General features: G+C 39.0%; 1 protein-coding gene across 1 annotated transcript in view; it reads left to right on the top strand.

Moving 5' to 3' along the window:
* The first annotated feature begins 2,276 nt into the window (after window positions 1-2,276).
* FAM241A (family with sequence similarity 241 member A) overlaps window positions 2,277-27,037 on the top strand; it is a 38,855-nt gene continuing 14,094 nt past the window's right edge. Inside the window, exon 1 of the mRNA XM_082838528.1 lies at window positions 2,277-2,531. Coding sequence (XP_082694654.1) covers window positions 2,373-2,531 — 159 coding nt within the window. The 5' untranslated portion in view covers window positions 2,277-2,372. The remainder of the gene's footprint in view (window positions 2,532-27,037) is intronic.

Genomic DNA, 27,037 nt, shown 5'->3' with positions numbered 1-27,037 from the left:
TCTGTGCCACATACATAATCCTAAAGTTTTGTTTTAAATATATATATAAGGTCATTTTTTATAAGAAACACTACTAAGAGTCAAAGCAAAATTTCAGGAATGTCATTAGAAGAAAGCAATGAGGTCCAACAGGGAATGCTTTTGGGTTCCCATGGTGACATTTGTTTCTGATTATATATATATATAAAATATTAAATACTTTCCTCTGGGGTTTTAAAGGCTTTTAAGAAAGGAAATAAACCAAATTCATTTTCTTTCTAATTTGTGATAGCCAAAGGCATATTTTCTAGCTTCTACAATCCTGATTACCAAAACCAGGAAACAGGTCTTTAAAATAAGTCTTTACATTCCCGCCTATTTTAATTCCCTCTGGGCCTAGAGACGTTTTAATAGAACATCTCAAATAATTCAGTCTTCTCCATACCTAGGCATATTTACTTTCCATTGAAAGATAGCCTGATATTTTATCTATACAATAGTCTATTATCTTTTCAAAATACAGATAAGAGATATACAAAATTTGATACATTATTTAAGTGCCCTCAACTTCCCTTTAACAAAATGTGTTTTTCAACACCACTAAGCAGTTAACTCAGTTCTGGCACTACCTATCTGGGGATAAGTTCACAGATCTTACAGGCCAAGGACTCAGTTCCGCAAGGCTGCCCCTCCCCCCCCCACCTCCCCCTCGCTCCAACTCCACCCACCACACACACGTCAGCTGCCAATTGCAACTCCGGGCTGTTACCTGTGCTTCTACCAGCCACCTATATATTGAAGGTTCCCACGATCCCCTCTATGGGTTCCACTAATTTGCTTAGAGCTGCTCACAGAACTCAGAGAAACGTTTACTTACTTTTAGGAGTTTATTATAAAGGATATTACAAAGAATACAGGGGCACAGTCAGATGAAAAGGTACATAGGGCGAGGTATGCAGTAAGGGGCGCAGAGCTTCCATGCCCTTTCTAAGCTGCCACTCTCCCCCCACCTCCACGTGTTCACCAACCCGGAAGTTCTCTAAAGCCCTATCCTTTGGGTTTCTATGGAGTCTTCATTACAAAGGCATGATTGACTAAACTACTGACCATTGGTGGTCAATTCAACCTCCAGCCCCGCTCCCCTCCCAGGAGATCAGAGGGGGGACCGAAAGTTCCAATCCTCTAATCACAAGGCTGGTTCTTCTGACAACCAGGCCCCACCCTTAAGTTACCTAGGGGCTATCAAAAAGTTGCCTCATTAACATAACAAAAGACATCTTTATCCCTTTCACCACTTAGGAAACTCCAAGGTTTTAGGAGCTCTGCGCCAGGAATGGGGACAAAGGCAATATATATATATATATATATATATATACATATATATATTACTTATTATAAATTGCGATACCACAGGTAGCATGAAAAAGAATTATAAACTAGATGTCTCCCTTACCACACAATGAGTGACATATTCTTACCCATTTATAGAAATATACACAAAGGCAGATACACCACCAAATGCTCCCAAGGCTCCAACAACCAACACACACCAGGGAAGCACTCAACAGAGAGAGACCTTCAGACCTTCAGAGAGACACAGAGAGGAGGCAAAAGGAACAAAATAGACGGAGAATGTGTATTACTTGTAAAGGATGGACAGCCGGCATCACACCCAGGCACACTGCCAGTGCCAGGCAAGCACAGAGGGGCCCCGCTGGAGTGTGGAGCTCTGTGTCTGCGTGTGTTTCCCTCTCTCACACACCTACCAACACACGCTCTCCTCTCTCCCTCACAAACGCATACACCGCGTCTTTCACAGTCTCTCTCAACACAGTGCCTATCAGGCTCTCACACACACGAGCTCTCACACACACAGTCTCATGCACATACAATTTCTTATACACAATCTCTCACAGTCTTTACGTACGTAGTCTCTCATATACACACTCTCTCTCATAGTCTCTCACACACACACACACAGAGCCTCTCTCTCACAATCTCTCACACACAGTCTGTAATGTACATAGTCACACTCATATTCTCTCACAAACGCGTGCGCGCGAACACACACACACACACACACACACACACACACACACACGCGCGCGCGCGCGCGCGCGCGCGCGCGCCCCGTTGGCCCCGCCTCTGCCCTGGCCCCTCCCTTCCCCGGGTGGGCTCCGCCCCGGCGGCCGAGGGCGGGGCGAGCCGGTGACAGGAGAGGCCGGGCCGGGCTGGTACTTGCGGCGCCCAGGCCGCCGGGGCGCGCTCCGTAGGCTCCTGTCAGCGGCGAGTGTGGCCGATCCCACGGCGGCCCTCGGGCGGCGATCGCTGCCTCCGGCTTCGTGGCTTGGCCCCTCCGGCGGCCGTCCCGGGCGGCAGGAGTTGGCGGCGGGATGTGCTCGGCCGGGGAGCTGCTTGGCGGCGGCGGCGGCGGCGGAGAGCGCGACGAGGACGGGGACGCGCTGGCGGAGCGGGCGGCGGCGGGGACCGAGCCGGATCCCGGGGCGAGCCCGCGGCGGCGCGACCGGCGGCCGCAGGAGGAGCAAGAGCAGGTGATCCAGGAGGGGCGGCGCGGTCCGGCCGGTTTCCCGAGCCCCACGCGGCGGCAGAGGGAAGTGGCCCGGAGGGCGGGCGGCGCCGGGGCTGTGCTCGGCGTGGGGCGCTGGTCGCCGCGGCGTTCTGGGAAGCGGCCCCGGAGAGCGTTTGGACGGAGCCCTCGGGGCCGGGCCGCGGGGTCGCGTGTGCGCTGCCAAGTGCCGGCCAGGAGTCGCGTGCCTGGCGGGGTCAGCGCCGCCCTTACCCACCCGTCGGGCAGAGGCTTCTCAGGCCGGAGCCCGGGGGTCTGTGGAAGTGCCCTCCATAACGGTCACTTATCTAAAAGCCTTACATGTAAACATTCTTCAACTTCGAGTTCATACCCCGGTGCTGTGTTTTAGGGGCCAGTGGCTCCCCTCCCGACTTCCATCTTGTCATTTCTGAACTCACACCTAGCGCCTCTTGTAAGGTGTGGGTGTATTTCTCTAGACATGCAATCAGTATCTGAAGACGTGTAGGAGCGAGTATTACAATAGGTGTCTTGACAGGGACTCTCCGAGAGCAAGTTTTTCACATGAACCCAAAGGGGATCTAAACTTCATTTAAAAACTGAAAAAGCTGAGTAATAATTAAGTTAAAAAAATAATGCCTAAGGCAGAAAGAAAAAAAAACTGAAAAAGCAAGAAAATTGCTTTCAGTTGGTACCAAAGGGGAAAAAAGTATGAGTCCAGCCATAATAAGGGAAAAGAGAAGTTGGGTAGTTTTTGAAACTCTCAGAATTTGCTTTCACTAAGTTAAGTATGTGATAATAGGCATTATAACACATCATTTATCTTCAAGATTAGGCAAGAAGTTTAATAAAAGAAATTGAATTATATGTGGGATGAATTTTCACCAGCAAATACAGTAATTAGACCTTCAAAAATAACCAAGATAAGCTAGCCTTCAGAATCACAGTAAAGACCAAGAATTAAAATGATTATTTGCCTTTATTACAGTGTATACTGTTGAGATCAGTTGATACCTGTCTCCTCTCATTATCCTTCTGCATCTGTTCTTTTTGTCACATTTCACAAACTCCAACATCATCAGTAAATGCATTAATAGATAAAGTATAAGTTCTAGTGTCTCAGCATTGTTTAGAAAACAGAAATAATCGTGTGGCACGTACAAAATATGCCTTAGCATTAGGTTTGCTCACCATGTGGAAGTGTAATTTTTCATTCTTTTGACAATGTAAGAGATGGTGACTGAAGCAAATAATTGGTAGCTAGGAGATCTTCCTGACTGCTTTCCTGGTAGTTTTACCCCATTAACTGTACCATGACTCAGTAGCTAAAGGACTGTTTCCTCTTACTTTAGTTGTTCAACTGGAAAAGTGAAGAAAACAGCAACAGGAACTCCCTGGCGGGGAGCCGGGGGCGGATGTATTTGAGCTAAAGGACCCAAAGTAATTTTCAAGTGGTTTTAAGGGAGCATGTAAAATACTTCATTTAAGCTTCTGTGGATTTTTCATCATCAGTAGCTCTGGTCTTAACAAAATTGTTTATGGTACAACGACAAGGGATGAAACGAAAAAAGAATGAAACATATAGCCTAGAAAACAGATATACTTTGCATACCTGCTTCTTTCATTGCATGTCATGTAAATTTATTTTCCTGTACTCCTTTGAAAATGTTATCATTTATTTTTATCACATGATTTATTTATGTACTCTAAGTCCACATACACAATACTTGAAAATTACACCTGAGATATGCATTTCCTCCTATATCAGCACCAAAGAAGAACTTCTTATAAAGAAGTCAAAAATGAACAAAAAATTGATACAACCCAACTCATTGGTGTAAAAAGCAAGCTTTTGTGATAAGTCATTTCTTGGTAATAAGTGTAGCTTTTTTTTCAAGTCCTGAAAATGAAATTCAAAATTTGTATGCACTGCCTTGCAATGATGGTAGAGATATAAAGATATTTGAGGGAGAGGTAAATGAAATTAACAACTATAAAACATAGTCTAAGGATTTGTTTTATTTTGTTTTTCTTTAGGCAGATGGTGTGTGTTTGTTTTGTTGTTTTAAGGACACATGGACTCCAAATTACAAACAGAGTATTTTTGAAAACTTGGTTTGTAAACTTGTTGCTTAGAACTTAAAGTGAGCTTTTCCATAGAAACAGTGATATAAACAGAAACAGAACCAAAACTAATTAGCTGGAAATGAGACAGAGGCCATCTCCCTGCTGTCCTTTCTGCTTAGCACACTCACTTAATGTTCCAGAATCTGAGTAGCGTCGCGGATGTTAAGAGAGAATTGGTAGTAGTGGCAGCGGCAGCAGTAATAGCAGAGGCTCCTTTATATCTGGATCAGGGTTACAGGTGGTGTGCTCTTGAATGCAACAGCTCCAGAAGGCACCTGACTTTTGCTCCTCCAGCTCTTTCAAAGATTTTTGTCAGCCCCTAATTTGCTGTATTAAATCCCTTTCTATTTCTAGTTCCTTCACAGTTTGCCCTTAGCTGATCATTTGATGAAGGAGCTTTCTTCCTTTGGCTATTCCCCAGCCTAAAGTCTCCTCTACATATATCCTTACCTTCACTGATTCTTCTTTCTATTCCTGTCTGAAAGACTCATGCCCTTCCCTCTACCTGGAAGCCTCTTGCATCAGCTTTGACTTTACAAAACGTATCTTTGGCTTATTGTTATTATGATACCAGATCAAAATGGTATTTATTTCCTGTAATACCAAAATACCAGTATTTATATAGGTGTTTTCTTAATAACTAAGATAAGCATCTTTTTTTTTTTTTTTTTTTTTACCATTTATCCTTAAGTACTACTCCATCTGAGAGAAAACTAAGGTTCCTCTGTCTTTCTGGCCTAAATCTTTCCAGGTACATGATTGACAAAGCAGCCTCTATCCTAGGAAAGGAGGACTTGAAAGACTGGACCAGGTTCCCTAGATGAAAGAACTGTCAAGTCTGAAGTAGGAGTTTGGCCTCTAAGAAAGATAAGCCAGGGAGAGAGGCAAAACGCCCAAGGAACTGAAGGGACAGGGCATAGCTGTCCTACATGTGTGTTGGTAATTGTGTGCATGAGAGGTGATCCAAGTATGTTCATGACTGTGAATGCCAGGTCCCTTTAGGTAAGAGAGTCTCTGCCCTGCTGCATACCTGGAAGGTTAAATATCTCCAGTTCTTTTATTACATTTATGTATGTATGTGGCATTTTACAACCTGAATAACCTAAGATGGCCCTGCCTTAGGTGGGATAGAAAGGTCCCACCGTCCTTGGATTGACTTTAGAATCATTAGTTTTAGCTTTAAGGTCTTTCTTTATGATTATAAAAGTAATGTGTACTTCGGAAAATGTAGAACTATAAAACAATCTAGGGGGCTTCCCTGGTGGTGCAGTGGTTAAGAGTATGCCTGCCGATGCAGGAGACACGGGTTTGTGCCCCGGTCCGGGAAGATCCCACATGCCGCGGAGCGGCTAGGCCTGTGAGCCATGGCCGCTGAGCCTGCGCGTCCAGAGCCTGTGCTCCGCAATGGGAGAGGCCACAACAGTGAGAGGCCCGCGTACCGCAAAAAAAAAAAAAAAAAAAATCTAAAGAAGAAAACAAAAGCATTTGATATCTCACTAAGTAATATTGTGCTATAAAATATGAAACATTTGATGTTACTACATTCATATATCTCTCTGTATGTGTATATGCATATATACACACATATTTTTTAACATGTTTTAATGTAATATTTGGATTTGGTATCTTGTTTTTATCTACTTAGCATGTTGTGTCATTTTCCCATGTTATCAAAAATTCTTTGTAAAAATTATTTTTAGGGCTGCCTAATAATCATTCCCCTAATACTACATATTTAAGTTGCTTCAAACCTTCTTTTATAGATAATGCTGTAATGAAAATCTTTGCTTATAAAGTTCTACCTTTTTCTCACAGTTCCACCTTGGAATATATTCCTAGAACTGGAAGAACTAGGTCAATAAGTCAAACTCTTTGAATCCTCTTGAAACATCCTAAAAAACTGCATTCAGAAAAGGTTGCACCATTGTGCTCTTCTGGCATTAGTATGTAAGAGTGCCAGTTGGAAACCATCCATTCCAGCAACAAACAATATAATTTATAGATTAATCTTTGCCAACTTAATAGGCAAAAATTATCTTATTGTCGTAAGATACTGCTGGAGAGGTTTACTAAACCATTCGTATATTTATTGAGCATTTGTATTTCTTTTTGTGTTCTTTGACCATTTTTTCTTTGGGCATTATTCTAAGATATTAAACTCATATTTCACATTGATTATAATTATTTTCCCTGCTTGCTGTTTACTTTATAATTTTGTTTATGATGTTTTTGACTTAGAAATGCTTTAAATTTTTATTAGCCAAAGGAATTTTTTTGTTAGTTTCATACACACACATCTCACACCCTTATACATGCACACACACACACCCCACACATACATACATATATCTATTATATTTGTTTAGAAAATTCTTTCTAATCCTACACTTAAACTATCCACCAATATTTTCTTATGTGTGTTTATAGTTTTTTTTTTTTTACTCTATATATTTAATCTCTTTAGAATGACTTTATGTATTGTGTGAGGTATGGAGCTGATCTTTTTTGTTTTTCCTAATCATTGAATAATCCACTTTCTCCCTGGCTTTGCAATCCTTTATAGTAGTTATAAATACTGAAGTCTATATCAAGCTTTTATGTTTCTGTTGGCATTGTGAAAGGGATTTCTTCTTTTTCCACATCATGTTTTTGCTGCTGGTTTCTAGCTATTGGTTTTTATTTAGTTCTTTTTAAACTAGCTACCTTTCTGAATTCTTTTGTTAATTCTAATACTAATATATACTAGTATCTCTTAGACTTGATTCTTTTGCATCTTCTAGGTATATAATCATCCACTCTGTAGATAAGGTTGGTTTTGTTTCCTTTCAGATGGTAATGCTTCATTTCCATTTCTTGCCTTTTGCAATGCTGGAACTTTCAGATAAATGCTGGCTTATAGATATTTAAGTAAATAAATGAAGGAACCTGTATAATGGCATTTATCAAAGAATGTTCCACGAGATCATCTGTAAAAAAAAAAAAAATAGATACCAGAGGGAAGCCTTATACCTCCTTTTTGATCTATCATCAAAGATATGATTAGCAGTACATATTCTAGATCCAGAATACCTAGGTTTGAATCCTAACTCTGCCACTTACTAACTGTAACTTTGGGCAAGTTAATTAACCTCTTTGGCCTTCAGTTTCTTCATCTGAAGAAGTTGTATCAACACCATAGAACTGTTATATGTATGTATGTAATATATGTAAAGTGTTAGAGCAGTACTTAGCATATAATAAGTGTGTAAGGGTTAGCTTTTGGACCTAATTTTCAACTAGAACCTAAGTGAAAAGATATCTGAGAAATGTTATTTTTAAGTTTTCCAGACTCTGCAGTTAGAAAGCCACCCTAGGAGAAAGGTGGAATAGAACAGTGCTCCTCAGTTTTAATGTGTAGACAAATTATCTCTTGTTAAATGCAGGTTGTGATTTTGTTGTTCTGGGGTGAGGCCCAAGATTTTGCATCTCTAACAAGCTCCTAAAGTGATGCTGATGCTATGCCCAAGGACCACACTTTGAGTGGCAAGAGAATAATAAGCAAACCAATCCACAGTATTCAACAAACTTGCCCTTCGACATAGTATCAGTAATAGATATATATACATAAGGAAGTTATTTTACTATTTCCCTAGAAGGGTATATTAGAACTCTTGGTAAAGTGTAAGAAGCCAACAAGCCTTGCTTCTCCAGGCCAAGTGATCTGCCCTAGGGCTTACAATTAACTAGTACTAGAGCACACCAGAACCCAGGTCTCCAAACTCCAAAGCCGGCTTTGTTTTTGTTTCAGAAATGCAAAGAGCCCTCACCTATGATGGGAGAACAGTCTGATAAATCTGCTGCTCCCCCTTAGATTGTATAGTTCAAAAATAGATATCTGTTTATACCCACTTCCTTTCACATCTTTTAAAAGCAGTTTGCAAGCAATACTGTAGCAAGTGCTTTGAGTTTAGATGAACTCAGCCCTAAACTTAAATCTAATTTTTTTCCAATGGGCATCTAGTCACTAACTCAGGGAATAATTTTGTATATGGTAGATATCTTTTGTCCATTTTTTATCATTATTTCAAAAATGGAACTTCTAAATCAGTGGTTCTTAACTGGGGGCAGTTTTGCTCATGGGGGACATTTGGCAATGTCTGGAGACATTTTTGAATGTTAAGACTAAGGGAGTACAGTACCGTCAGCATCTAATAGGAATAGTCCAGGGTTACTGCTAAACATCCTATAATGTGCAAACAGTCGCCTACAGCAAAGCATTGCCTGACCCAAAATGTCAGTAGTGCTGACGTTAAGAAACTCTGCTCAAAATGTATTAGGATTATAGTGGTTTGAGTTGTCAAGAATAATTACTCTGTTGATAGATATTCCAATGGATAGGTAATAATTGTTTATTTTTTTGACACCTACATTCCAAACAGGTAGTCTCCCTACAGATCTTTTCTTGCATCTCTTCTTCCAGCAACTCCTTATATGCAACTTTCTCTATTTTGCTTTCCCTCTTTGTTGGAGAACAGAGGGAACAAAAAGTGCCCACCAAACTGAGAAGTTATCTTGAGACTGAAAAACAAGGCAGGCAGCTCCATATAATCAATGGATCAGTATATTACAGGATAACTTGCTCACAGGGTGGGATCAGGCAGATGATCTGTAAGCGTTTGCAGCTGCACTCCACACTGCCAAGGGGCCACTGAGACAATTTTATAGTTAACATAGGGTATAGGGGTATGTGCTTGGAAACAGGAAATGCATTCCTAAGTCAATATTTATGAATGGGTAACTAGTCTTGTGGACCAGCAGTCCCCAACCATTTTGGCACCAGGGACCTGTTTCCAGGAAGACGGTTTTTCCACGGAGGTTGGGGGATGGTTCAGGCGGTAATGCCAGCGATGGGGAGGGATGCGGAGCAATGGGGAGCGATGGGGGGCGATAGGGAGGAATGGGGAGCGATGGGGAGGGATGGGGAGCGATGGGGAGCGATGGGGAGGGATGGGGAGCGATGGGGAGGGATGGGGAGCGATGGGGAGGGATGGGGGGCCATGGGGAGCCATGGGGAGCGGCAGATGAAGCTTCACTCGCTCACCCACAGCTCATCTCCTGCTCTGCGGCCCGGTTCCTAACAGGCCTAGGACCGGGAGTTGGGGACCCCTGTTGTGGACACAGGGAATAAGTCAGCAAAGGTTTTCATCACTGTTTGAGGATTACAGAGCAAAGAGGCCAACCTGGTCCCAATGATTATTAAACAATATCTATTAGCTACAAAGCCCTTGACAACAGAGATGTGATTTACCTCACAGTACTGTTCTGGGTGGGATCAGCGGAAGGACAAGAGGAACTGTATGGGCCCAGGATGGCATCAGTTATGCTAACGGCCATATACTCCCATATTCTTTTTCTGCTCCTCTGTCCTACTACCCATCGTTTTTTCATCTCGCCCTACTGTGTCTCATTCTCCCATTGTCTGTTATTCTTCCCCACCTCCCATCTCAGCCACTTTCTCTTTTATTCTATACGTCTTCTCCACCCCACTGCCTCCTTGTTCTGTAGAAGCTGAGCATTATGGAGCAATGAAAAAGGTTTTGGGTAATGACAGTTCTAAGTTTGAGCCTTGTCATCCTAATAACTTAATCCCTCAGAGACTCAGTTTCCTCATTGTAATGGGTATAATGCTATCCACTTAAAGTTCTTATGAGGATTCAGTAACATTTTGTGTATGAAATGCCTAGCATACAGTAGGTCCTCAGTGAATATTAGCTCCCTATTTTTTTTTTTTTTTTTTTTTTTGCTGTACGCGGGCCTCTCACCGCTGCGGCCCCTCCCGCTGCGGAGCACAGGCTCAGCGGCCATGGCTCACGGGCCTAGCCGCTCCACTAGCATGTGGGATCCTCCTGGACCGGGGCACGAACGCACGTCCCTGGATCGGCAGGCGGACTCTCAACCACTGCGCCACCAGGAAAGCCCCTAGCTCCCTATTTTGCCCTGATCTTCTCTTCCATCTTTTTTTTCTGGTTCCCTTTTTCTTCTTCTTAACTAACCACATCATAGAACTATTTTTAGTACATGTAATTTTCAGATTTATAGAATAAATATTATTTATTGAACAAAATATTAAGATTTACTCATCTAAAAATCAGGTATTTCTTTAAAAAAATTTAACCCACCAACCTAAATTATTAATATGTTGCTTTTTGTATAGATCGCCAGTTGATTTTTTTTTTTCTGTTGTGGATCACTGACCCTTGATGAGAAAAATACCCACCCTCCTCTGTACAAGTTATTCTCAATTTACTATTCAAGAGAAGTGGTAAAGCAAGGTTAAAGGGTAAAACTTAAAGTAGTACCATGACATTAACCTTGCCCTAAGAGACCTAAGTAGAAACTGTATCTTTCCAAGGCCTTCTTTAAGCCCCATCCACACTAGCTTTGGCTCCCATCGTTGTCTTCTCTGGAGTCTGGTCTTGCAGTAACAGCCACATACCTTCAAAAACCCTTAAGAGTCTCCACTAGTCATGTTTTGGTTCATTAAGTGTGTGCTGTGTTCGTGTGCATGTGCGTGTGTGTAAGGCAATTAATAAGATAATCAAAGAGTAGTTTCATCCGAGCAGAGAAAATGAATTTCTAATTAACTTAATGCAGAAGTTACTTTCTATCTGCTGATCTAATTTTTCCCGTATCCAGTGTTTTGGGTTTTTTTTTCCATTTAACATCATTGTCAGCTGTGCCTTATCTTGGCTAAGGAAGAGGAAACGGTTGGCTTTATTTGTCATTGCTGTTTTCTTATAGCAACAACTTGATCTTATCAGATTTCTGATCAAAGAGAAAGCATGGTGCAAATATTTTGAACTTTACGGGAAATAAAGGATAAACTAATTATTAATACTTAATATCTAAACAATATTAATACTTAATATCTAATATCTCTTAATACTTAATACCTAAATTTTTTTTAAAACAGTGTTAAGAAAATTAAATTTCCATTTGTGGTTTTTACTATATTCCATTTGATATAATTTTTTCTAACATCTGTGAAATTTTTTTTATCCCCTCTTCCAATTAATCCAATTAATTTGTCTTTTATCCTCTTGATCAAAATTTTACTGGGATGTATGCAGACCATCTACAGAAGCAGGGAATTTAAGTTTGATTTCCCATGGCTGGCAAATTTCATCAGTTTGATTGAATTCAGAATTCCTTATTCCATGGTTTTCAGAGGTAATAAAATATAACAGAAGCTATTGTCACTGTCACAAATTGAGAATTGAGAAGGAAAGTCATTTTTAAGGAAAAATGTTTGGTTTTGGCTACTTTAAATAAACAAGCAATTCCACCTGTGGTAGCAGCCAGCATACAAGGTACTCAGTAATGTCACCAGAAACTTCATTTCTTTAAAAAATAAAAAGTAGATTTTAGAGAAAGTACAAAATGTAGAAATTTTTAATTTGCAGCTTGAATTAATCATATTCTTCACTTCATGGCCTATTATTATCTATCATTAGTTCATGCACATCATTAAATTTTAATTAATTTATATTTTCATTGCAGAACCATTCTCTTCTACTACAATAGGCAACTCTTTTAATATTTTTGGTAGGTATGCCTGAAGATGGTTCCATCTGTCTACGTTTGTAACTATGATTTAAAATATTGAATTCTATTGGTTAAAATGAAAATGAATACAAATTTTAGTATTTCTCCATTTATAATCATTTCAAAGACTTATTCAAGAACTAGCTGATGTTCTCATTGATTTGTATCCATCCCCCCAAAAGTTTTTTTCCTTTATTGGTTATATGTAGTTTAGTGGAAGATATGTGTAAATAAATGTTATAACTTTGCATTTAATTAAAAAATAACAAACAAGTTATAAATACAATACCTAGTAAAATTTTATATTTAACATATTATTTTTGTACATTTTGTAGGAAATAAAAACTGCAACTACATTTAGTATCCAATGAGGAGGAAAACATGTCCAGCCTCACTAGAAATAAAAGAAATTCAAATTAAAACTATTAGGAATAATATTTCATCTATCAAGTTGATAAAGATTAAAAAGATGAATGGTGTGGGTTTAAAGAAACAGTGTATGAAATAAGAATACACTAAAGTTAGAAGTAAAATTGATTCAGTCTTTCTGGAGGGAAATCTGGTTTCAACCCTCATGGGTAGAGACTGCTGTTGCCCCTCACTCTATAGGTGTAAAAACTGCAGCACAGGGATGTTAAGTAACATATTGAAAGTATCACAGCTAGTAAGTTGCTGAGTTAAGATTCAAACCCATGCTTGAAGCCTGAGTTCTTAACAACCAAGCTAGTGTTGGTCCATGAAATCAATTTAGTGGATTGTGAACAGGATAGGATAGGACAGAAATTGTTAGAATGCATCACACATGGTATGAATGTCATTTCGTGGAAATTTATATGTACTGGGCCAAGAAACAAAATATCTTATTGTGGACCACAATCAAGATCACTGCACTAGCCCAGGAAGCTCAATTCTGTCTCAAGGCCTCTGCCTAGACTCTTTTCCCCAAATCTTCCCTTGGCAGATCTTCATATCATCAGCTTAACTATAACCTTTCTGAGATCTCAGCTCAGCTCTAATATATAGAAAGAACCTCCAGTCTACACCCTCTTCCTCTCCTCCATTACTCTTTTATTTTCCTCATAGCTCTCACACTATTTGAAAGTATTTTATTTATTTGTTTGCTAACATGTTTATTCTCTGCCACTTCCCACTCTCTCCTTCACAGGCTAACACTAAAACATCATCTCTATGAGAGCAGAGATTGCATAAGGCAAATGCTTCGGACATTTATTTTGGCATCTCTGAGGTAGTACAGAGTCTATAAAAATTTCAATCTAAAATGACACTGCTGGTAAAAACTCAATTGATGTTTTTGCTGAAGCAATGTGGTTTCCCAGGGGAAACTTTCATAACAAAATTTAGTTTTGAAGAGAGAGAGGACTTTGTGTGTAACAGGAACATACTCTATTGTCAGAATCAACAGAAAAGAAATGAGTGGTGTTAGTTTGTGCATTGAGCTAAAGGTCCCTGTAAAACATTTGTAAGAATTTAGGCAAGGATTGTGTTCCTTGATGTGATGTGTTTAAAAGCCACCACAATATCAAGAAGGTGAAAGGCTGACAAACAGAATCTTGGAATACTAACTGGCATTAATTTATGTAATTGGTAAAACCTTGCAATTTTGTTTTTAATTTTTCTTAAACTAAACATAGGAAAGACAGTAAATGAAACCCAAAGCTAACATAGATTTAAATTCAGATCAGCCATTTCAATAATGGCAAAATGTTAAAGGATAATTTTCAAAAAGAGGTAAAATTATAGTGCTCATTAAATATAAAATGAACACATGTTAAGGAGTTTATTTAACTCGTCATTGAAGAGGGAACCAGGCAAATGTTACAACTGCTTCAAAGGAGAAATCAGTCAGAAATGTATGTGGAGAAAAGGTATGTTGAAATGAATTTACAAATGGCCACGAGACTGGCTTTTTCCATAGGCAGGGAGGAAAGACAATTGAAACTCTGCTGGAACAGAATTTGTTTGCTTGTCTATAGATATGAATTATTTGCATTGCTATTGGTTATCTGTAATTTACAGACTTGTTAAATATCTCAAAAGCCATACAGACCAAACAGTAGTATTATAAACAATGCAGTTTTCCATGGAGACACCCATAATTTTTTTTTGCTTATTCTTAATTTTCTTATAGTAATAAAGAAAAAAAGTAATTTCTAAAATTTGCTACACAGAGTAGATTAATTTGTGGATAGTGAGGGTACTTGATCTCTCCCTTTACAATGTCTCATGCTGCTAGAAAAGATTAATTCTATTCTAGTCTTCTTCCATGGTAGTACTGTATACATACATTCAATGTACATGTGGAAATGTATGATTTGTATGCATGTGAAAAGCAAGGATTAAGTTATATTTGAAGTTCTTTCTGTTGAGTTATAACTAAAATTAACCTGATGGTCAGATAACTACTAAAAACAAATTTTGATAAGAACAAGATGGCTGCTCCAAGGATTCCATATTCATGTCTATTTTTTATTCAGCACACAAATCCCAACTGCTTGTTCCTAGCATCCTAGCATACTTTCTCCACATGTTGAATTGTTACTGGTTTCACAGACAACTTTGTCTACTAAGGAGTTTCATGGGAGTGTAGAAGCACATTTGGTTTAAGCTTTTAAATTTAAAGGAGGGCAAGAATGAAGTGATTTCTTCATAGAGAATTAACCATTTAGTTATAACCATTTTTGATATCAATAAAAATACTCAGTGTAAAACACTTGAGAATAAATATATGAAGAAAAATTAAATACTAAAATTCTTTCTTTATTATTCAGTATGTAAACTTTATTTAACAGTAATATCATAAAAATGGTATAATGATTGTGCCATTTCTGGATGATAGTATTTTCCCTTTGGAGTTTAAATGACTAAGTATTTGGAAATCAGTCTTTGAGTACGCTATGTTAGGCTCCTAATTTAAGACTTCAGTTGTGCTAACAACCCGGCCATATACTAAAGATATTTTCCTTATCCATTTGTGTCACATGGAACATCAATTGCTTTAACAACTGATAACAGTCATTGTATTATGGATGGTTTTCTGTATTTATTATTTGTATTCATTATTATTTATCAGTTATTATTTGTTTGTTCCTTATTTTCTTGGTAGCTTTTAATTCATTCACTCAAAACATTTATTGAGCTCCTACTATTTCCTGGGCAGTGCTGTAGGCACCGGGACACAAAGAAACAAACAGAAACAGGCCAAATCTCTCCTCTCATTAATCTTGCATTGTAGTAGTGAGAGGCTACGAATAAATAAACAAGTACATCAGTGGGTTATAAATGCTATGGAAAAAAAAATAAAGTAGGGAAGGTGGATGGGGAGTATGTGTATAGGGTAGGGGTGCTTTTTTAAATAAGATGATCATGTAAGTGCTCACTAAGGTAAATATGAGCAGAGTCTTAAGGAAGTGAGAATTACTGGTTTGCCCCCTCCTTTTGCTTTGACTCCATGGCGGGTAGAGCCAAATTTGAGGCTCAGTCGAAGTAATCATGGTAACATATCTTTCCCCAGTCTAGACTCTCAATTATCTCTCATCCTTCCCCCCTTCCAGTTTTCTATATTTTATTACTATTTTATTCATTTATTCCTACTATAAGCAAATTCAAATCCCTTGTGGAAAGATGAGAGGAAAAACCAAATTAATTATGGACTTAAGTAAATTAACTAAAGACTTCATCTTTTAAAAAGTATATTTCTTGGGCTTCCCTGGTGGCGCAGTGGTTGAGAGTCCGCCTACCAATGCAGGGGACACGGGTTCGTGCCCCGGTCCAGGAAGATCCCACATGCCACAGAGCGGCTGGGTCCGTGAGCCATGGCCGCTGAGCCTGAGCGTCTGGAGCCTGTGCTCCGCAACGGAAGAGGCCACAACAGTGAGAGGCCTGCGTACCGCAAAAAAAAAAAAAAAACAAAAAGTATATTTCTTAAGGAGTATTATATAATCACACCTTATAATGAATTTGTTTAAATATTTTGCTTTCTTCTTAATACCTGGTTTAGTTCCTTTGTACTAAGGGATTTAGAGGTCTGCAGTGCAGTTTATTGGAAAGAGCTCAGAATTTATAGTCAGAAGACTCCTGTGCTCAAATTCTGGCTGGTTGTCTGATTCTGGGGAAGTCACTTGACCTCTAGAGTCTAGAAATACCCACCTTACGGTATTTTTGTGATGAGGAGCAAATGCTTGGAGTATGTGTGTTTAATAAGTTTATTGAACAAATGACTAGTAAGCAAATAAAATGGGGAGAGGATTCCATTTAAAAAATGGTTGCAGGGAGGGCTTCCCTGGTGGCACAGTGGTTAAGAATCTGCCTGCCAATGCAGGGGACACAGGTTCGAGCCCTGGCCTGGTAAGATCCCACATGCCACGGAGCAATGAAGCCCATGCACCACGACTACTGAGCCTGCGCTCTAGAGCCCGTAAGCCACAACCACTGAGGCCCGCAAGCCACAACTACTGAAGCCCGCACGCCTAGAGCCGGTGTTCCGCAGTAAGAGAAGCCACCGCAATGAGAAGCCTGCGCACCACAACGAAGAGTAGCCCCCACTCGCCACAACCAGAGAAAGCCCGAGCACAGCAATGAAGACCCAACGCAGCCAAAAATAAAAATAAATAAAATAAATAAATTTATTTTTAAAAAATGGTGAGGGGAGAATCAAAACTACAGGAATATTTTTCCTGAAGAAATTAAAAATATTTCACTAATAATTTTCTCTTGGCCCGGGTGTGATTTTAAAAGTGAGAGTCTTCAACATATAAACCATCTAAGAATTAATAAAATCATTAGAGTACATGAAAGCTCCATGAAGAGAGACTGTAGAGTAAGAAGAGAAGAAGGCCTATAGGTAAGTCCCTAAGAAGTTCCAACACAGACTCAGAGGGAGATGAGCCCGCAAAAGTCGACCAAGCAAGACAAAGGAGGTAAAGACATCTAGAATGACTAGCAGGCTTCTTGCTTGTACTTCTGGGTTGTGCCATTCACTGAGGTAAGGGACGCATGGAGGAAGACCAATTTTAAGGCAGATCATTATGAGTTGAGGGCATGTTGAGTCTGAGGTCCTCTAAGACATCTGGGAAATGTTGAACATGCAATTGAGCATACAAGTCTGGAAATCTGAAAAATTGCCTGAGCTGAGAAAGATCAGAAGGAAACTATGAATCTTTTATAAAAGTATGGGTCATTTTAATTGTTAGGGGATTTGAATATGGTGATTTGAGTACATATCTTTCCTTATATATTAAGCAGCTTAATGGCAAGGAGTATAGGTTATTTGCTTTCTGTACCTCACAGCACTTGCCTTGTTCATGGTAGGCATCCTATTATTATTTATTGAATTGAACTAAATTGCCTAAAGGATTTATTTTGCAAGCCAGACTATTCTGTGAGTCAAGGGCTGTGATTATCAGAGTTGGAGTTTAGTAATCAAAGATTAGTGATACTCAGGGAGGACGTGACACGCACTAAGAACCAGAGTGCGGTTTCCTGAAAGTAAGCAGCTGTCAGTCTGGCAAATCAGTCAGGTCTGTGCAGGCTTGCCACAAGTAGCACACAACACATCTTGCATAAAATGCAGGTGTAAAACATGCTGAGAGGAGAGGATCATAACTTCAGAACATGACTACAGACTTCATTACAGTAGGCAGAAAACTTGTCATTTTCACTATATCACTATTCACCCAAAATTTAAATAACTAATATATTCCATTATAAAATAAGGTGGCTTTATATAGATATACTGTTCGTCAAAGAATTTCTTCCATAAGAAATTTTATAAATCCACATACTTTTATTTACAAAACTAGATTCCTACAGATTCTTTAATGTCATAAATAATGAGAAGCAATTAAAATTTTTCCCCACTTAGTCCAAATGGTTGATTAATAACTCAACAGGCATTTCATTTCATAAGAATTGCACTGCAGTGGTTATTTCAGAACACAAAGAAAAATATCAGCCAAGTCACTGGATTGGACAAAAAGTGCAGTATATAAAACAAGAAGCTGTTATTGTACAGAACACAATAAACAACTCCCAAACATTGTTATGTGAGTGGCATTTTCATAGCTTTCTTAAAAATTGTCCCACTCATAAGTACTGTTAAATTTTCTTTGAGACAAAATCCCATTATGGATCTTAGTAACAAATTAATGATAAAAAGCTAACTTTAAAGGCAACTTAATTCTAACAAGGATGGATCATATTTTTGCCTAGTTCTATTAGACATACCAGCCATATTTATCTTTAACTCTTCAAATATAATATGGAAAAGATATTTAACAGCATAAGCAAGTAGAATTTTCAACTTTCATAAAGCTAAATACTTCCTTTGCAACCTTAAAACTCCTATGATAAAATTTAATTTTAAAAGAGGGCATTCATAAAGTCACAAATGTTGATGATTCTTTCAATAGATATGGTCAAGCAACTGGAACAGCAGTGACAGACCCAGTGCTTTTGAGAATCAGTCCTCACCTACTTAATGCCTCAGATTCTGACCAGTGTCTTTGATTTTGTAATATCTTTGCCTTTCTTGGTTTTGTCTTAAAAGGAAGTGTGACTTGCCTAATGCACAAATGTTCCAGTTTCAATCAGGATCTCTGTTTTGCTTCTTTTGCTTTAGGAATGAAAGTATGTTACAGTATAAAATCCATTTTTGTACTTAAATGTATGGATGTGAGAATTTGGGATTATGAATCTTGGTTAACCTTAAAAACAAACAGCAACACCTCTAAGAAGGAGATGATAGAGTGGGAAAGATGTGGAACAATAAATATTTGGAATTGGATGGATAGTTACCGAGAGGTGACTCTCTCCACTTAAGAGTATAGAAGTAGTACCAAGAACACTGAGAGAACATGATTTTATAACGAGTCATCTCAGCACAGTTTTTAGCAACAACAACACTTAGCAGCCTAGAAGAAGCAGCAGGGAAATCGGAGGCTGCTGAAAGTCAGAAAGTACGGGAGAATATGTGGCTATGAATTCGTGGTTGAAATGGTAGACTGTGGTTTCTAAACTGCAAGGAGAAAATAAGGAGCTAAATCTATAACAAATCCAGAGGCTTTTAAATTTTATAACTACTTCTTTCTTAATATCTATTTTCACAAAGTTGTTTATCACAGTATGATACTGTCTCTTGATGTTTTGCAAATGTGAGACTCCTGCCCTTTTAAAAGAAAGCAACAAGATCTTTTTCAAAACAGGTCTTTCTTTTGAGAGGTCCAGTGGACTGGTGAGATGGATTGAGAGAAACAAAATTACAGTATTTTTTTGAGGGGAAGACTTTCAGTCTAAAATCCCTCTGAAACTGATTCCCAGCTTGTTTCTATTGTGGTCCTTCATCTGTCATTTTTGTCTCTCCATAATTATATTCAATCAAAAATTACGTTATTTATAAAGGCAGCCTTTCTAGGATCATTGGAGCACATTCTACTATGTTACAAGTTCATTGTTCATACTATGAAGGCAAGAAAATTTCAAAGGGAAAGAAAAGTTTATTTTATGTCCAAATAAAATATATGTTTCTCTCTTAACTGGATGTAGTTAAAAAAATGAAACCAAAAATCTGCTTCAATAGTGTTCTATGTGCTTAGTCTTTATGCCAGTTTATGTTGCTTTTCTTCTGGGGAGAAGTGGTGGAATTAAGAATTCGATGTTGGTTTGGTTTTTAGTTTTAAAGAAAGAAAAATTTTAAATCTGGTCAAACTGTATCACAATTAAACCAGTTGCTATATTGTACAGTGAGTCAAATGTAACCATCACAAAACCATTTTTAAATGACATTATTTTTACTGAATATAAATTAATCAAGACAAGTGTAACTGTTTGAACTGCTGTTAGAAACTGATATATTAAAATAAATAGAAGGAGGGACTTTCCTGGTGGTGCAGTGGTTAGGACTCCGTGCTCCCAATGCAGGGGCCCCGGGTTCAATCCCTGGCCAGGGAACTAGATTCCACATGCATGCCACAACTAAGGAGCCCGCCTGCTGCAACTAAGACCCCATGCAACCAAATAAATAAATATTTTTTAAAATAAATAGAATGTGAGTGATTACAGAGTGATTTTATATTTATAAGAAAGCATATAGTATAGGGTTTTAGAACATGGGTTTTAGGGCAGAATGCCTGAATATGTGTCTTCACCAGTTATTAGGTGATCTTGACTAAATTACATAATCCTTCTTCTTCAGTTTTCTTTATGTTTTGAAGGTCAAAGTACTTAAGACACTATCCAACACATAATAGATATGCAATAAGTATTAGGGCTTTTAAAATTAATATATTGTGAAATTCATTAAAAACTTCATTTTAACATTATTTATTGTATTTAAGGCTTATATATCAGAGCATCTCCACAAAGAGCCAGCCTTTGCAATGAAGAGGAACAAAAAGCAAAAAATGAGTCTTTTTAGGTAACTAAATGCTGAAGTAAAGATGGTTTTTGTTTTTGAAGTAAAGATGTTTTAACCACAGAATCAATTTGCAGTACATTAGTGCTATAAACCACTACTCTGTTATATGATAAGACAAAAGCAGTTAAACATGCCATATCATTTTTTAAAACATCATCTAAATATTTGAAAGCATTGCATTAACTTTTTTTTGCCAGCTCTCCTGATTTAATTTTTTGACTATACTGACGCTTTTTGAACTAAATGCCAAGCATTTTGCAACACATCATATTTTTGCCTTAAAATATACTTACTTTTTTATAAATGTTAACCTTTTTATTAAATTCTTAGCTTCTTGAAGTTAAGGATATAGTCTTATTTATCTAACACATTTTAGGTATCACGAAAATTTTGTTGAATTGAATTGGCTCTATAAAGCAGAAGTGTTTTTACAGTAAAATAATCTTAAATATTTTACTGAATATATATGATAGCTTAAGATAGTTTTATTTGTTCTTATATGTATTAGTATATTTATTTCTTTGTTTATTATTTTCTTTCTGGGCTGCCAGATATTTAATATGGGGAGTTAGGAAGGAGGAGATGATTTTAATGCTCACAAAGCATTCTTGATTTACTTCTGACATTTCTGCAACTCTTAGAAACTTTTCCAGAGGGTTATAAATACCGATAAAAAGTATTTTACTATGTTAAAAATTATTTTAAAATACAGACTTGGGTGTAAAATTTAATGTATTGGATGCAACTAAAGGGAAAATCAGGACTATTCTGAGACTAGAATTTCCAGTTAACTTTCCTTAGACTTAATTTTTTAAAAATGAGTTAATTACCAGCTGAAGTTCAACTTTTGAAGTTCCATTTAATCATATGGTTCTTATACTAACCCTTTTTTGAAAAAAGTCTTTAAATATTTACTTATATTTAAAGCTTAAATGAATAAAAAACAATCGGTTTCTTTTCCTTCTTTCTCATTTCCTTTCATACCAACCATTAAAGAGGCAGTTTTCCTTCTTTGCTTAGCAGAGTCTAGCAAATATGTTAGCTGGCCACAACTACTGAAGCCTGCACGCCTAGAGCCTGTGCTCCACAACAAGAGTAGCCCCTGCTCGCCGCAACTAGAGAAAAGCCCACGCACAGCAACGAAGACCCAATGCAGCCAAAAAAACCCTCAAATTTCACTTTGTTTAAAATAAAATAAAATAAATACTCTTCAAAGTGCTTAAGGTTCTATGGATGATTCCAGAAAACTACCTGAGTACTACCCAGGATCCCCTGGTTCATCCTTACAGGAATTATCCTTCAGTTCACCATCAGAAGTAATTAATGTCCAGAAACAACATGGCAGGACTTCCAGAACAATGAAGTAAGGAACTCAGTAGATTTTATCCCAGCAAAACAACAATTTAACTGGTGAAAATTATTTAAAAATAAAATATCATTTAAAATCTTTGGGAATCACCCTAAGAGCATACAGCAAATGAAGGAACATTCATTAAAGAAAATCTACAAAATCTAGGTAAGAACAGTGAGTATTTGTGGCATTTGAGCCACAACCTAACCCATTACCTCCCCATCACAGTGCTGTGTTATAGAAGCTGCAACCCCAGCATGTGTAGCCAAGAAGCTGAAATTCCCCTCTCCCGCTAACTCCCAGTCTAGGGCTACAGTTTCACCTGCAAGGGTAGGCCTTCTCATCCCTTTCCTCCCTTCCCCCTCAGCTCCATGTTACAGGAAGTCTATTCCAGGCAAGCATGGCTAAAAGGACCAAGTCTCCCTCCTCCAAAGCAACCCCCACCCTAGGCACAGCAAGCTGAGAACACTGAGGCCGAATTACCCATCCCAACTCACTATAATGTAGAGATTCCACAACAAGAGAGGCAAGCCACGACCAAGAGCTGCTCCCCACCCCCAGGACCTCCTTATAGAGCCAGACTGTCACTCTAGGAAAATAGGGTCCCTGACCCCAACTCCAGTGCAGTGGTGCAGGTGTTCTGCCCAGGAGAAAAGGCAGACCATAGAAGTAAAGAGCTCTTTGGATCTGCCTGAGAAGACTGACTTCAACTGGAAGAAGGAATGGAGAACTCCATGCCTAAAGGTGTTGTTGAAAACAGTACAGATATTGATGAAGAGCAATTAAGAGGAGGCTGGTAGCTCCATAATACATCAAAACACCAGAGCAGCCAGAGGTTTTAAAGAAAGAACCAGGGAAAGAGTCGGCCGTGAAGAACCTTCTTGGGATCATAGTCACCTGTGAGGATCAGGAAGGCAAGTGTGCATGTGTTAGGCTGCACCCACTCAGGAACAATTGTAGCAGGATGTGGGGCAGACTTGAAAGCATTCCCTAAGCTGCACACAGACCCATCAACACAGGGAAGAAGGCTTACAAAGAACAAGGGGCTTAAATACAACCTGTGACCAAACACTGATTGAACAATATGCTACTCTGACCCAGGGATAACTCCTAGGAAGCAGGGCTCCAAAATATCACAATCACCTGTGACAGTCGGAAAATTGTATACATGCCCAAGGCTATACCCTCTCAGGGGTAGTAAGAGTAGGACCCTCCAAGCTACTAGTCCCTCGTTGAATGTGGGGCAAAGAAGTAAAATCTCTGAACTATGATAGCAGTTTCCAAGCTACAGATACAGCCAATGGTAAAGCATGAAAATAATTGGCTAAGGGACCGTAAGCACAACCGCTAACCAAGAAATGGCTATACTAGCCCAGGGACAACCCCTAGGTAATGAGACTAAAAGATGAAAATAAGGGGAAAAAATGTGAGTAGGAACATCAGAGGCTGCACACTGCAAAGGAATAGACTTTGCAGAATTAGTTCAGCCAAGTCACTAAACAAATAATCATGAGAATAACAACCACCGCCACCCCCAGAGTAGTGGTAGGGGATCAGTATATAGTGTTGCAAAAATATATCTAAAATGTCCAGTTACTGACGAAAAAAATGATGAAACATGGAAAGAAACAGGAAAGTATGATCCATAAGTAGGAAAATAATCAGACAATAGAAAATGTCTTTGATGGGGCCCAGTGATATACTTAGCAGACAAAGACTTCAAAAGAGCTCTTATAAATATATTCAAAAAACTAAAGGAAACATGCTTAAAGAGTTAAAGTATGATGACAGTGTCCATCAAATAGAGAATATTAATTAAGAGAAACTGTTTTTCTTTTGAATTAAGTGGAAATTCTGGAGTTGAAGGTACAGTAACCCAAATGAAAATTGAGTGGGCAGAAGATAAAAATCAGTGAACTTGTAGATAGAGCAATATAAACTATGCAATCTGAAGAACAGAGAGAAAAAAGAATGGAAAAAAATGAACAGAGCCTCAGAGAACTGTAGGACATGATTAAACACATCAGCACACAAATAATGGGACTATGAGGAGAGGAGAGAAAGGGACAGAAGAAATATTCTGAGATATATATGGCTGAAAATGTTTCAAACTTAATGAAAAGCATTAAGCTACACATACAAGAAATTTGATGAAATTCAAGGAGGATAAACAGAGTGATCCACATCTAGACACATTATGGTCAAAATGTTGAATGAGAAAGAGAAAATCTTGAAAGCAGCAAAGGAAAAACAAATCACATAAAAGGAAACCCCAGTAAGATCAATAGTTGATTTCTCATCAGAGACTTGGAGGACAGATGCAATTGGACAACACATTCAAAGCGCTAAAAGTAAAAACCTGTCCACAGTCTTATATCCAGCAAAATTACCTTTCAAAAATAAAGGTAGCGGCTTCCCTGGTGGCGCAGTGGTTGAGAGTCCGCCTGCCGATGCAGGGGACACGGGTTCGTGCCCTGGTCCGGGAGGATCCCACATGCCACGGAGCGGCTAGGCCCGTGGGCCATGGCTGCTGAGCCTGCGCGTCCGGAGCCTGTGCTCCGCGACGGGAGAGGCCACAACCGGGAGAGGCCCGCGTACCGCAAAAATAATAATAATAATAATAAACGTAAAACACATTCCCAGATAAAAACAGAATTTTTTGCCAGCACACCTGTCTTACAAGAATGATCAAAGGAAATTATAAGGATGAAAGCATCTGATATCAGACACTACTTTGAATCCACACAAAAAAACAAAGAGCACTGGTAAAGGCAATAATGTAGATAATTACAAAGGATAGTATAATCGCACCATCTTCTCTTGACTGATTTAAAAGCAGTTGCATAAAACAATATGTATATATAATTATATTGTTGGGCCTATAACATACTGAAATATAATATATTTGACAATATCAGCACAAAATACAAAGGTGGAAACAAAGTTGTATTGGAGTAAGGAAATGACACCAAATAGTGACTCACATCCACAGGAAGGAATAAAAAGAACCAGAAAGGAAGGTGTTGAGAAGACAGATTGTATACCAGCCAACAAACAAGAAAGATTAGAAAACTATAAATGCCTGAGATATTTAGGATTTAAACTCAACAGAACCCACTGATAATTTGGATAATAGGAAATTAGGAAAAAGAAGGTTTTACAGATCATTCCTGAGTTTCTTACTTGCAGAAATTAAGGATGGATTTTATTCCTGAGAATCTGTTCACTGAATGAAGACCAGTTTTGAGGAGGAAAATCATGGGTTTGGCCTTGGGTGTGTTGAATATTGAAGTATATTCAAGATATCCAAGTGTAAATGTCGAGAAGGCAGTTGAATATATGGGTCTAGAGTGCAGAAGAAAGGTCTGAGCTGGCTATAATACTTAAATAACTGATTTACTGGTGGTAATTGAAACTGTAAAGTTTGGATGAGCTTATTTGGGAAGAGAATATGGAAAGAAAAGAGATAAGGGCTGGGGACTTCCCTGGTGGCGCAGTGGTTAGGAATCCACCTGCCAATGCAGAGGACACGGGTTCAAGCCTTGGTCTGGGAAGATCCCACATGCCGCAGAGCAAATAAGCCTGTGCACCACAACAACTGCTCCTGCGCTCTAGAGCCCGCGAGCCACAACTACTGAAGCCCGTGCTCCTAAAGCCCGTGCTCCTAGAGCCCGTGCTCCGCAGCAAGAGAAGCCACCGCAATGAGAAGCCCGTGCACCGCCAGGAAGAGTAGCCCCCACTCGACGCAACTAGAGAAAGCCCGCGCACAGCAACGAAGACCCAATGCAGCCAAAAAGCAATAAGTAAATAAACAAATAAATTTATTTAAAAAAAAGAGAGAGAGAGAGATAAGGCCTTAAGACCAGAGGTTGAGGATCAATATTTAATAGCTAGGTTGAGGATGGTGAACCCACAAAGCAGACTGAGAAAGGCATACCCAGAGGGATGAAAATAGAACGAGTAGAACCAGGAGAATGTAATACCATATAATTCAAAAGAAAAGAAAAAAATGGTTATTAATTCTGCTTAGGGTTTGAATAAAATTAGAACTGAAAAACTCTAATTTTTTTTTCTTTTTTTTTGGCCCCGCTGCGTGGCTTGTGGGATCCTAGTTCCCCGACCAGGGATTGAACGTGGGCCCTTGGCAGTGAGAGCGTGGAGTCCTAACCACTGCACCGTCAGGGAGTGCCCCTCCCCCCTGCCACCAAAAGAAACCCTCTAATTTACTGATACGGCAGTTTACTGGTAACCTTTTCAAGAATTGTTTTGGTGGTGTAATAGGAACAGAGGCCACATTGGAGTAAGTTGAGGTCTGACTGGAAGATTGTGGGGAGCAATTCTCCATGGATCTCTTGCATTGAGAACTTTTGTTTAGGACTGTTTTTCAAGGATGTTTGTTAAATGAACAGACTTGGAAGATCGGAATATTGTCTCCTTTTGGAGCAGAGGGCAGATTGTCTGCTACCCAGTGTAATAAAAATGATGTCTCCCTCTGGGACAAACATCAGGCAGATTTGCTTATAGCCCATTGTAAAAGATGAAAGTTCCCTAAGCTCAGAGTTCTTCAGCTGAGACATAAGCCCACTGCATGCAGCATCTACCTGTGCCACTCTGTCACCCTGTGGGACTTAGGAGGTAAAGGGGACCAACATCAACATGAAACTCAGGCTGCTTCCTGTGGCATGAGGAATAAAGTCCTTTGTCTCTGACCGAGGAGGCTTGTGTCTCCTGCCAGTATCCATGAAACCAAGACAGGCTAACTTGTTAACTTGCAAGTAGGATAAAACATCAGCCCCTTCACAGTTCCTGACAAAGATGAAAATATGGAAACAAGCAGAGTGAATTGTTTCAAACAGTTTGGTTATGAAGGAGAAGAAAAGGCAAGGCAGAGCTAGTGGCATTAAGGGGGAAAAATCTAAGCATGTATAAACACTGATGAGAAGCAGCCAACTGAAAGGGGAAGGTTGAATATATATGAGACAGAGGGATAATGGAAAAGGTATAATATAAGGTAGAAAAG

The sequence above is a fragment of the Leucopleurus acutus genome (genome assembly GCF_964270905.1).
Source record: "Leucopleurus acutus genome assembly, chromosome: 4".
In the NCBI taxonomy this organism is placed as follows: domain Eukaryota; kingdom Metazoa; phylum Chordata; class Mammalia; order Artiodactyla; family Delphinidae; genus Leucopleurus; species Leucopleurus acutus.
This window is presented reverse-complemented; position numbering and strand designations above follow the sequence as displayed.